This window comes from Octopus bimaculoides, chromosome 10 (genome assembly GCF_001194135.2).
Source record: "Octopus bimaculoides isolate UCB-OBI-ISO-001 chromosome 10, ASM119413v2, whole genome shotgun sequence".
In the NCBI taxonomy this organism is placed as follows: Eukaryota; Metazoa; Mollusca; class Cephalopoda; order Octopoda; family Octopodidae; genus Octopus; species Octopus bimaculoides.
In genome coordinates this window covers 4,517,196-4,530,823 of record NC_068990.1, presented here as the reverse complement: position 1 = coordinate 4,530,823, position 13,628 = coordinate 4,517,196, and the positions used below count along the sequence as shown (strand labels likewise).

The following is a 13,628-nucleotide window of genomic DNA, read 5'->3' as shown; positions in this document are numbered from 1 at the left end:
TATATATATATATATATATATATATATATATATATATGTGTGTGTATATATATATATATACATATATATATATATTATTAATAAATTTCAGGGTAGCAAAAAAATTTAGAAATTCTTTTTGCTACCTGTGATCTAGTGAGAAGAAAAAAACTAGTCAATAGACTATATACACTGTATGTATTTATACATATATATGTATGTATGTATGTACATATATGTACATACACATATGTATGTATATATGCATATGTATATACACTCTTTATTTATATTATTATATGATTGAATGCCATGCATCCTTTTCCAAATAAGTTTATATATATAAACATATATATAATACTGGAGTCAATAAGATCAAAGACTAAAAGTGAACTAAAAATTAACCATTATTTCAGGTATTATATCACTTATAATTCATGCTATATATGGATAGAAAGAGAAATTTTGACTCTTTTAATTGATATATTTTTAAACACTAGAATTTTAAAACAACCTAATGCAATTATTGACAGTATCAATGAAGCATGAAAATGAAAATCACATTATTTAAAACATTAAAATTCATTATTTTTTTCATAAAGATGAGAAGTGTTCATTAAAGATCAAGAATAGTAAAATCATGACACTAGTTCTCAGTCAGGTATTTGATATTTCTCATAACAGGACCACATCCAGAAAGCATTGCATCTATGTTTGATGATCACATAATCTGGAATTTCTTACCATTTTTTAACTACACGTATAATCATACAATTCACTCAGCTTACCAGATTTATTTTACTAAATATTCGTGCTGATCTATTTCCATATTGGATTAAAATTCAAGGATTGTGCAGGCCATTGCATCACTCAGATTTTCTTGCTTTTGATGACTACCTTCATCATTCCTTTAGTATGCTGAAAAGTCCATAACTGATCCAAATTCTTGTGACTTACAGAAGATTAGCAAACCCAAACCAGGATATTGCTCCTATCATTCTTAAGTTTATGGTGAAAAGTAAACACAAAATCATCTCTGTACTCTTGTTTTAAAGTGAAATGGCACCACTTACATTTTAAGGAAAAAAAAACAACCATACCATTGTCATCAGATATCTGTCAGAGCCAAACAAATTTAATTGCTACTCATTCCACAAGATTTTTGACAAACTATCTAGTCCTTATGCTCCTGAGAAAATTGAATGCATGCATGTTGATTTTTCTGAGACTTGTACTATTTTTTCCATGCAACACAGCCTACAAACCTAGACTACTTTAGCTGACATGCTAGGTTGTGGCAGCCATATGCTTGTGATTGCCAAATATCATTCAAAATATAAACAGTGAATGAATTGGTCCATATCAGGTGCAGATTGCATCAAATAACCAGCCAGAGGAGGCGTCCTCCTGAGGTTAAAAATAGCAGTAGCGTCAGTTCCTATGGAACAGCCATGTTTAAGTGGCAATAAACGTTACTTCTCAGTATAGTTATTGCATTCATCTCTTATAAAGATTTTCTTAACTAGCTAATTTGCTTGAATTGGTCCATCCTTTCAGTAATTTTCTCACTGTCCTGATCAAGGATAGTTAGAATAGATACCAATTTCATTGACAATACTCTCAGCATGATGAGCTGTAGTTACAAAGCATCTAGCTTCAGCAGCAATGGCTAAGAATCCATTTCAGCTTATACTGTTAGACAATTCTCAATCGTACTTCTGATAATAAATTTTTCATCTACCCTTCACAACAGATCTTAGGGTCCATATCAAATAGTTATTAACAGTTTCCTTTGCTTACAGACAATATAATATCAAATATTAATGTTAAAATACATTTTTTTTAATGTTCTTGAATTAAGCCACCCCATTATTGTTCCACTTTTCTTCAACACGCCCCTGGGTCTTTCCACTGTCCCCAAAGTGGCAGTACCACCCACTTTGGGAACCACTGATTTAAAAGAACAAAAATTCTCTTTTCATAGTTTCAATTGTAAATAAATTAATGGCAATAATTGACACTTAATCATTAATATACTCTGTGTGCACGTGTGTGTGTGTGTGTGTGCATTCTTGTTAGAATCTAAGGATTCTATCTACAAGGAAACAGGATATTCAAATTGACAAGTAAATTCAAGCAAATCACAATTTGGGAGAGAAACTGACAGGAAGCCAAACCATTATTAGATAGAAGAAAGAATAACTACACCAATTGGATAGAAAGAAACCAAGATGGGAAATAACATCTAGATATAATAACTATTTCATTCAAACTGAAATTAGTAACTATCTACTTTCACCGAATGCTTTGAGGATATTTTTGTATTTTTTTCCCAGAGTTTTGTCACATTTTATTTTATCATTTGACATGTGGAATCTTGCAAGTATTGAAAGCTAATAGAAGATTAAAGAAAAAGTATACTACACAAGCCTTCAGCACCCAAATGTTATCTATACATTTGCAACAGGCCAAAAAGTATCTGGTGTATGTCATTTGACATTTCTTATTTGGTGACTTTAATGTAACTTTAGTTCTACAATTATATAATACTATCTTTTCTAAGACAACCATAAATAAAAATGCCTTAAACAACTGTACTGCTTGATCAGAATGCAAAACCAGGAAAAGAAACCTGTTTACTTAAGAAGTAGTTGGTTATGTGACAACTAGATTAACAACAACAATAATAATTTGCTGTGCCAAAAGCAAAGCTAACTTATAAGAAAGAATGTAGTCAGATTAATTAATCCTAGTATTTTATAGAAAATAACCAATCTAGAAGTGATGAAAGCAATAAATACCAGTGTGGTTTATTTCAAATCAGAAAGTAGAGATAACAACTACCAACTCTCCTCAGTCAATAAGAATAACTGTGATGATATTTTGGGGGTTTTGTTTTTTTTTACACTCAGATATCTTTTTTTTTTATTACATACCTTTTAGCATCTTTAGATGCAAAATCTTATTGTCCCTTTACGTTTCTGGTTGAGACTTAGATGTTGCTTGTATAAATTAAAGAAAAGGCAAAACGTAATAATAATAATAATAATAATAATGATAATAATAATAATAATAATAATAATAATGATTTCAAATTTTTGCCATGAGGGCAGCTTGTGGTAGGGAATTAAGTTGATTACATCAACCCCAGTGCATAACTGGTTCTTATTTAACGATTCTGCCAGCTCGCAGCCTTTTAATAATAATAATAGTAATAATGATGATGATGATGATTTCAAATTTTGAAACAAGGCCAGCAATTTCAGTGGAGGGGTAAGTCGATTACATCAGCCCCCAGTACTCAACTGGTACCTATTTTATCAACCCCAAAAGGATGAAAGGCAAAGTTGACCACTAAGCAATTTTCCCAGCATGCTAATGATTCTGCCAGCTTGCTGTCTTAATAATAACAATGATGATGATGATGATAGACAATATGAAGAATGCATATATATATACGTATGTCTATATATATGTGTATGTATGTGTATATATATATATATATATATATATATATATATATATATATATATATATATATATAAATCAATTCCTCTGCTCCCATTTCTGATTACTTAGAATTCTGTTCCAAATTCTATTCCGCTGTTTCCCCTGTGCCATATTTTTATTCATTTTCAGAAATTCATGCCTTTCCTTGTTGACCACTTTAAATATTTTGTTATTACTTTTGCAGGTATACAATACACTTCGCAAGCACAAACACAAACTCCATGTGGACGAATTACGAGAGATCATGGCTAAGCCACATTTCCAGGTAAGTCACATTTATTTTATATGTTTTGTAGCTGAAACTTTCAAAGTGATGTAAAATTCTAAATAATCAAATGGAATTTATCGCACTCTTTATTAAATAATTATATTTTCCTCAGCCCAATAATTCCAGTGACATTCCTTATCATACTGTAAACTATTAGAAAGGTGAAAGAGACTCAACTCCCATTTGATAAACCTATAAATTTACTAAAATTTCATTTGAAATATAGTCTAACAGTTTTACATAAACTATAGTTGTCTGAGTTAGTTATTATAACTCAGGGCATAACTTTTATTGTCATTGTTCTTATTTTTCCTTTGGTGATAAAAACAAACAAAAATGTAGCATTTTTGTTAAGTTTACTTCAACCATCATAAAATAGTGCTAAGACAGTGTTAAAACTGTTTACTTCTTCAAAGTGCACAAAGGCTAAGTGACTTCAGAAGATGTGGAAAGTGATATTTTTAGACTACTCCCTTTTGACTGAGTAAATGAAGCAATTTTGTTTTCGTGTATCTTGTTTATATATATATTATCTGTGTGTGTGTGTCTGTGTGTGTGCGTGTGTATAAAAATCACATGGCTCAGTGGTTAGAGCATTGGGCTTACAATCATGTGGTAGTGAGTTTGATTCCCAGACTAGGCTGTGTGTTGTGTTCTTGAGCAAGACACTTTATTTCATGTTTCTCTAGTTCACTTAGATGTAGAAATGAGTTGCAATGTCACTGGTACCAAGCTATATCAGTCTTTGCCTTTCCCTTGGATAACATTGGTGGTATGGAGAGGGGAGGCCGGTTTGCATGGGAAACTGCTGGTCTTCCATAAACAACCTTGCCTGGACTTGTGCCTTGAGGAGTAACATTCTAGGTGCAATCTCATGGTCATTCACAACCAAAGGGGGTCTTTACACTTTTATACACATACATGTATATATGTTACATTAGTAGAATCAGTAGAACTTTGGACAAGATGCTTTGAAGTATTTAGTTAGAACTTAAATCACCAGATCTGTCTTTACTTTTCACATTTCATGGCTAATGGTTAAGGTGTTACGTCATGGTAATTCATGTATTAAGTTCCTTGAATGGGTAGTGTATTTTGTCCTTAAGCAAAGCACTGTATTTCACATTGCTTCAACCCACTTACTGAAACCTGGGTACCAATAGCAGCTGTAGATTAACTCTGCAATGGACTAGTGGCCCATTCATGAAGACAGGAGAATATAGTACTCTCATTTACTTAAATGCCACAGAAACCAGTATAAGTTTCTGCCTAACAAAGTTGTATGCTCATAACTAAATTTGCTGCATCATCTAATTTGATTATTTGCTATTCTCATACATTATCTTGATGTATCATGGTATGTCTCAAATTAAAGTTTTAGTGTTGTGTGTTAAATTTGCTTACCTAAGAGAAAAGGAGCTGCTTTTTTTCTCTCTTTCTGACACTAGAAACATTATTATCTTCTCCATGGCATGGTATCCAGACTCACAAATTTCACTATACAGTTTTTGATTATGCAAACCATTTCCAGATTCCTCACACTCCAACCTATTATATATTTCCACAGCAAAAAAATTAAGCCAGTTACAGCTGTGGTTTGCATCTAGTTAGGTACAATTGCTTACGCAATTGTTAATGTATATTGGTCTTTTTTCTTTTACTTAACTGATAACTTGTTGTTTGATGGTGATAGGGAAGGTATATGCTTATAAAAGGATTTACATCAGCAGTAAGCTGAATTTTTCCAAAAATTCATATCCAAATTTGTGAATGTATAAATGTTATTAAACTCTTTACAAACACAGATAAGATGTAAAAAAACTATGCTTATGTCAGTAGTCATCTGTTTGTGCATGAGTGCGTTTATTTTCAGAACCAAGAAGACTGGAAGCATTATATATAAGTGTTGTTGAGAGTTTATGAAAAAGATAGACAAATATATTTTAATTAAATACTGTCAAAGTTCTTTGTTTTTTTTCCTCTAAACAAATAAAACAATAAACAGCAATTCATTTATCAAATAACATACAAAACATAGATGTTGTTGAAAGCAAGCAAAGGCCACACTAGTTTATTTATGTGTACATTTTCTAGAAAATTAAAATGATTTGGAATTAGCACTACCAATATTTGAGAAATATCATACCAATTCTTCCCCATATATATATATATCATCATCATCATCATCATCATCATCATCATCATCATCATCATCATTTTAATGTCTACTTTTTCAATGCTTGCATGAATCAGCCAAAATTCACTGAAGCATATTTTCTTACCTCTCATCAGTTCTCACTTGCTTCTTTCCTTCTAATTAATTTTGCTATAACTGTTTCTGTTACCTTCATAATCTGGTTTACTCTCTCTAACATGTCACTTTTGCTTTAGTAGCAGTTGATGACAATGTTGCTTTGCCAATCATTGGCTGTGACACCTTTCTGTACTACCACTCTACCAGATATTTCAAACATTGCAGCTGTGACTCTTAACGGACCAGGTCCCTTCCTTACCTTCATAGCCTTAATCGCTCTATCTACCTCACTGCTGTTGTGGCTGATCCCTCTGTTAAGTCTACTGGAAATAGACTCTTTCTTTCATGTATTCTCCTAACTTAACAGTTTCTCATAATAGCACTTCTATGCCTCTTTCTCTTCATTGTCTGTAAGAGCAAAAATGCCATCATCTTACAACTTCCCCAAGCAACATCTTCATTTTTCTCTTACACACAGCTTAGCAATCCAAGATGTCCCATGCTTCTGCTCTTTACATCTTAGAACATTGACAAACTTCCTACTCTGGCCATCTCTTTTTGCTGGATATACCTGATATCTCACTTCTCTTTTTGAAGCTGTTATGGTTACACCCACTGAGCTAGTCCACCACCATGTTGCACTTTGTTCAGCGGAAACCATGCCCCAACCACAGGTTAGGTCTAATTCCCTCAGTAGGTTATCCTATACAAATTCCCCGTTGCCCTCTACATAGTTATTGCTATCTCCTTTTCTGTTATGTCATATGCATCAGTTAATTGTCTTTAAACCTGTTGCTAGTTGTTTGCTCTTTCAATTTCCATTTCCTCCTCTAGATTGTCTTATGTGTTTGTTTCTACCTGGCAATTACTCAGAAATCACTGACCATTATTTTATCTCGGGTAGTATATTCTCTTCACTAGGGATAGAGTTTGTTTGTCTCTTTTTCTAGTGAGAATGTAATCTATCTATCTTTCGTGTTCACCCAAACACAATCAGTAGGTGATAAGTTGGTTAGCCAGTTTCTTGAAGCTGGTGTTGTAGATGGTTAGATCATTTGAATCTCAGTACTTCAGGAGAATTTATCCTTCCTTCTTTCATATACCATAGTTGTAGGCATCCGTAAATGCCAGTAAAGCCCTCATAATGTTTCCATTATGTCTATTAAAGTCAACTACAAACATAAAGTCGCTATTAGTCATTAGGGAGAAGGTCTGTCAAAGAGTCTCATAAAAGTTGTCTTTCTCTTTATCTGCCAGACATAACAGAGATAAATATAGCTGTTGCGTTCTTGACAACTAGTTATATTATTTCATTACTCCCTATCAGCTTCAGTTACTTATCTATCTATGTCTTTGTTAATAACATGCCTGTTCCATTTACTCCATCACTGGTATCTATCACTGTTCCTTGTCAGTGAGTTGTCTGGCAGAGGCTCCTTTCCATTTTGCATCTTACATGCAAAACATCTCCTTACCTATGTTCCAGCTTCTGGGCAAACTTATTGGCCCAACTTTTCATTGTACTGATATTAATGGAAGCTGTTCTAACATCGATAACCTGACAGATAGAGGGAGGTGTATTCTGAAGATGGATCCCCTAGTTTCTGACTGTCTTCTACACATCACATAAAATAAAAGAGTTCATACAATTGCTTGGAAGCACTCATGCATTGATAGATGCTATTTTTAGTTAATCTGCTGTTGCTCTTCACTTCCCAATAAATTCATAATGAACCAATTATCATTGTATTTGGGGATGGTCATATTTTGCCAATTAACGACGACATGCATTTGGTTTTCACTTGGGCTTTATTATTAGTATTTATTATTAGTAATAATAATTAATAATAGAGCTGAAGTGAAAACCAAGTAAATAGTGTGTGTGGTTAATTGGCAAAAATATGGCCATCCTCAAATGTAACGATATTTGTTTCAATGCACAATTTCACATCAGGAATCTTGCAAAACAAATGCAAGAACCAATTATCATTATTATTTTAGAAAGATTATTCAAAATTTGAAACACTTTTTATATCTTTGTGTTAGAAACAATTATTAGTAGTATTAGTATTGTTATTATTAAACATCACAGTCCTATTTGCCTGTGCAGTAAATTCATCTCATGTGAGGTGATGTCAGCATCAGCATCAGAACATTAACATAAACATGTGTATAGGGGCCTATATTGAGCAAACCCTAATAGGGGACGGAGGTACAATTGTAATGGACACGAGAAGGGTGGTCAAGACTTCTAAAGGTGATTTTCACTCTATGATGACATAGTGGCTGGAGCTTCTAAGAGGTTAGGGGAGCAAAATGCATAGATCATCTCTGTAAACATGGTGAAATGGGGGGGGGGGCATCAGGGACTGAGAAGAATATGCATTTTATATTTCCATCCTACAGTGGCTTCTTTTAAATAAGATTTCTTTTATATTAAAAGTATAAATTTACAGGAGAGGTTAGTGAGAGAGAAGTTTATGTGCAAAACAGATGTATATGTATGTGTGTGTGTGTATATATATATATATATATATATATATGTATATATTCACACACACATAATTATATATGTATACATATACACACATACACATACTCACACACATGCATGCGCATATACATATGTATATTTCATTATGTCTGAATGAGTTATACTGTCTTTAATATCTAACACATCAGTTCAAATTCTGCTCATTATTTTGGGGAAGACACACAAAATAAAATATAATAAATGAGTGGAAATTGAACCAGTGAGTGTGTTAGATATCAAGGCAGTATGACTTTCCCCATACACAACAAAATTTATTTCAACACATGAATTCATATAAAGAATCTTGCAAACCAGACTTGTGCGTGTGTGTGTGTGTGTGTGTGTGTTTACATACATGTGTGTGTATGTATTCATGTATGTATGTGAGTATGTGTTATGCAATTATATTGTTACTGGTAAATATCTATATAAGCATGGATGCATATCTATTCAATGATGTAGCAAGAGATTGTGAAAAATTAATATAAACACCACTTGTGTTAGCTGGTTTGTCAGACATTTATTAATTTAGTTAAATAACATCTCTCCTATGCTATTTAGTATTACATGTAAGAATATTTGTAGTGTACTGTTGATTGAAAATGTTTAATATATATATATAAGTTTGGCATAATTAATACCTCATATTACATGGTCTGATAAACAGAAATCTACTAAAACCTTTTTAATATATTTGGTTATATTGATTCAAATTATATAAATTAAAGCAAAATAACTTTAAAAAAATATATTTATATATATTCATTACATATATGTGGATGTAAAATATGTATGTGTGTTTATTTTTGTGTGTATGTATATAGATAGATAGATAGATAGATATTTTCATCCAAGTGTTCATGTATGTATGCATATAGTGGTTGTGTGGTAAGAAGCTTGCTTCCCAACCACAAGGTTCTGGGTTCAGTCCTACTGCATGGCACCTTGGGCAAGTGTCTTCTGCTATAGCCCCAGGTCGACAAAAGCCTTGTGAGTGAAACTGAAAGAAGACCATGGTATATATATGTGTGTGTGTGTGTGTGTGTGTGTGTATTTATGTAAAACTTACTTGGAAATGGATGCGTGGTGTTCGATCATATGATAATATAAATAATATATATATATGCGTATGTACATACTTACATATATATGCGTATGTACATACTTACATATATATGTATATACACAAGCATATATGGGTACAGGACGTGAAAAAATGTAAACAACATGAAAAACAAGAACATGAAATACGAAAACACAGAAAACAAACTTTTTTCGCGAACAACAAAAGAAACAAATAGAAAAACAAGACAGGCAACATAAAGGACAATCCCTTCATCAGTTGTCCACTGTTTTATCTACTCCACATTTCCTTGACAACTGGTGTTGGTGTGCTTAGTTCCTCATAACTTAGCGGTTCAGCAAAAGAAACCAATCAAATAAGTACCAGTCTTATACATAAGTACTGGGGTCAATACATCCAACTAAAAAAAGTATTTCAAAGTGGTACCCAAGCATGCCTGCAATCTGCTGACTGAAACAGGTAAAAGATAAAAGACCGAAGATGAAAGATGTATGAATGTATATATATATATAAACATACTTGAGAAAGGAATTTGGCTTTTTCTAAATCAATTCTAAAATCAAATCATAATCAGCTAAATTTAAGTAGTTTTTGTGTTTCATATACATATAAGTGCAGGTATGGCTATTTGGTTAAGAAGCTGGTTTTTCACTCACATGATTTTGAGTTCACTCCTATTATGTAGTACTTTGGGTGACTGCCTTCCCTTATAGATTTAGGCTAAATCTTTGTGAGTGAGCTTGTTACATAGAAACTAAGTTAAATCCATTTTGTGTGTGTGTATGTTGCGGGTGTATGTGTTTGTATTTTCTCATCTTGGAAATCATGTCAATATCATACAAGTAATTTAAGGTGACAAGTTGGCAGAATCGTTAGCACAGCAGGCAAAATGCTTAGCAGTATTTTGTCCATCTTTACGTTCTTTAAAGTAGTGTTGTAGTGTTATCACACTGCCTTCCATGAAAGATGTCTAATCAAGAAAAAATATTACCTTGCTTGGAGACAAGTGACATTCGATGGCAGTAAGGACTGTAGAAAATCCACCTCAATGAATTCTGTCTGGATACTATTCCTAATACCAACCAATTTACAGAGTGTAATGGGAGCACCAGCCCATGTGAGATCAACTTGCAACATGCGAGAATACGGAGGTAAAGTAGCACCCTATAACTGAAGTAGGAAACAAGAGAAAGGGAGTGTGGGGGGAGAAAGGGGCAATGAGGGAGAGGAAATTAAATAAGTAGAATAAATCTGTAGTTATGAGAGGGTAACACAGTAGACATCATTGAAGGAAGGACTATAGTGTTAGGGGTCTGTCAATTCTTTTTTTCTTTAATTAGATTATTATACTACAAAGTTTTCATCTAAATATATGCACTTCAAAGTAGATGACAGGCAGTGTTAGAAATGAAATATACAGTTTGTAAAGTAATATAGTTGGTGGATATAATTTCTTAAATTCCATATATTTTATTAATCTCTATACCTTCCCTATCAGGATAGTCAGTTTATGTAAATCAAATTATCTTTGGTTTTTTTCCAATAAACTCACATAACCTGAAAGGTGTTGTATTGAAATACATGCATGTTGATCAATCTGAATGAATTAAGCAGTTCTATTTTGAATATCAGTGATTTATCTAAGCTGTGCCAGCTATCCAGCTATCCTAATGCCATAAAATTATCAATGAGAAAAAATGTGTATGAGATGAGATGGTGTCTATATATGAGTATATACACATTTGTACATATCTGTGTGAGTGTGTGTGTATATGTATATCACATTACTTATATATATATATATATATATGCATTTTATACATACATAAATATATGTTTGTAACCTATCAATATCACATGCTTTTGTTGTTTAAACACCAGAAGTTGTGGTTTAAATAACACATATACATTAAGTAGACAGTATTGATAAGGTTTACATTATAGACCTATTCCTAGTGCATAATTTGAATTACTGTGTGTGTGTGTGTGTGTGTGTGTATTTGTATAAATATAGCCCACTCTGTGTCTGTGTATACATGCATATATATCATGTGAAGACGATAGTATTTGTTAAACTCATTCTATATTATTTTCAATCAATCAATTGATTGATTGAGTAAAGGGAACCCTCAATGCACCTACAACGTATATCAGAAACAGTTGTAAGTCTAACATGCGCAAATAAAGAAATATGTAAAGTCCATTATGCATGCCTTTTCTTGTATGTCACTTTGTGAACAATACCATAATAGCTGGTGAATGCAACCATGGATTTACAAGGTCAACTAGTAATGAAATTCAACCCTGGATCTTGTCTGCAGTTCTACACCAATCTGAAAACTTTTTGTTAGCCTGGTGTGTTTGTATTAACTGAGAGCTTGAGAAGTATTTTGCTTAGATTGATAATCTCTTATTAATAACTCTTAACAACAGGCATTGGCTGCGTGTTAAAAAGTTTGTTTCCCAACCACATGGCTCTGGGTTCAGTTCTACTGCATGGCAATTTGGACAAGTGTCTTCTACTATAGTCTCAGAGCGACAAAGCTTTGTGAGCGGATTTCGTAGACAGAAACGAAAGGCGGCAAGTTGGCAGAAACTTGGCAGACATGCATCTCATACTCGACTTTTCAGTGATAATGGACTGAACTAAACCGTAACTAATCTGTACATCCTCTGATAACTCACGGATAGTGATTTGGCAATTTCCCCTCACAGCTGCATGCACGTCTCAATATCAACATTTTTTCAGCCATGTTGGAAATGTCTGAATCACTCGTACACTTGTGTGTGGCTCATACACTACTCTTCTGCAAATTTGCATAGGCCTCTGAGCAGGTATCACTATGAGAACTTTCTCTGTCATGGTCAATGTGACGATCACACACTACACACCTTCCTTCTAAGCACTACTGTAAACAGCGGAAGTGAGCTAGAATGTTAAAACTCAGTGTGCATGCACAGCTGAGTTCACAGTCAATCTGTGCCATGCAACTTCACCCTGCATACTTTAGCTACTTTACTATGGCAACAGACCGGATACTTATTGATCAGACCACATATAGGATGGGTATCAATCAGGAAGCTCAACTATTCTCCATAATGCCATAGTAAAAACAGCAATTGAAGTGAATGCATATCAAAGTTTTGGGGTCTTATACAGGAGGCTTAATAAACCTTGGTCCACTGTGCAAGATCATCTCAAGCAGATCGATATTGAAAAGGGAAGTGCTGACCTCATAATAATGTAAGGCCACAATCACTGAAGATAATCCAAGGAAAAAAAATAATCCATTAGGCTGGAAAGTTCTACCTCACTCAACATTAGATTTCCACTTATACAGGTCACTTGAACACCTTACCTGTGGAAAAAAAAAACATTCGGATGCAAGTAGAAATGATGTCAAAACAGTACTCCAAATATTATTACTTCACTAGAACATAGTCTTTTTTGCCCAAGGAATCAAAAAACTGGTTTTGAGGTGGAAAGCTTATTGCTAACAATAGCAATATATTTTGAATGAGTAAATAAATATATCTATGATATGTTTTATGCTAATTTGAACTTATTACACAGATTGTAACATTACTTTTTGGGACTCCTAATAAACACACACACACACACACACACACACACACACATAATTATATGTATTAAATGTATATATGTATACCTGAATACATATGAGAAAGAGAGAGAGAGAGAGTGTGTGTGAGAGAGAGAAACTCTTGGCACAAGTCAACTAAATTTAATTATTATAATCTACCACAATACCAGATGCTGACTTTTCTCCTACTCATTATGATTGATATATATATATATGTATATATATATATATATATATATATATATATATATATATATATATATATACTTGTGTATATAAGATTGACCAGTGACCGGTCTGTCAATATGCTAGAAGAAGCTCACTTAAAAAATTTTCAAATACGGGTTCAGCGGAGCAAAAACAGGCGGGCTAGACCAGTGAAAAGTGTACATACC

At 33.1% G+C, this 13,628-nt stretch overlaps 1 protein-coding gene across 7 annotated transcripts in view; it reads left to right on the top strand.

Moving 5' to 3' along the window:
* LOC106869047 (MAGUK p55 subfamily member 7) overlaps positions 1-13,628 on the top strand; it is a 582,860-nt gene that overhangs the window by 305,854 nt on the left and 263,378 nt on the right. For all 7 annotated transcript variants that reach the window (XM_014914558.2, XM_052971018.1, XM_014914556.2 and 4 more), the window contains one exon: positions 3,674-3,754. In XM_014914558.2, coding sequence (XP_014770044.1) covers positions 3,734-3,754 — 21 coding nt within the window. In that variant the 5' untranslated portion in view covers positions 3,674-3,733. The remainder of the gene's footprint in view (positions 1-3,673; positions 3,755-13,628) is intronic.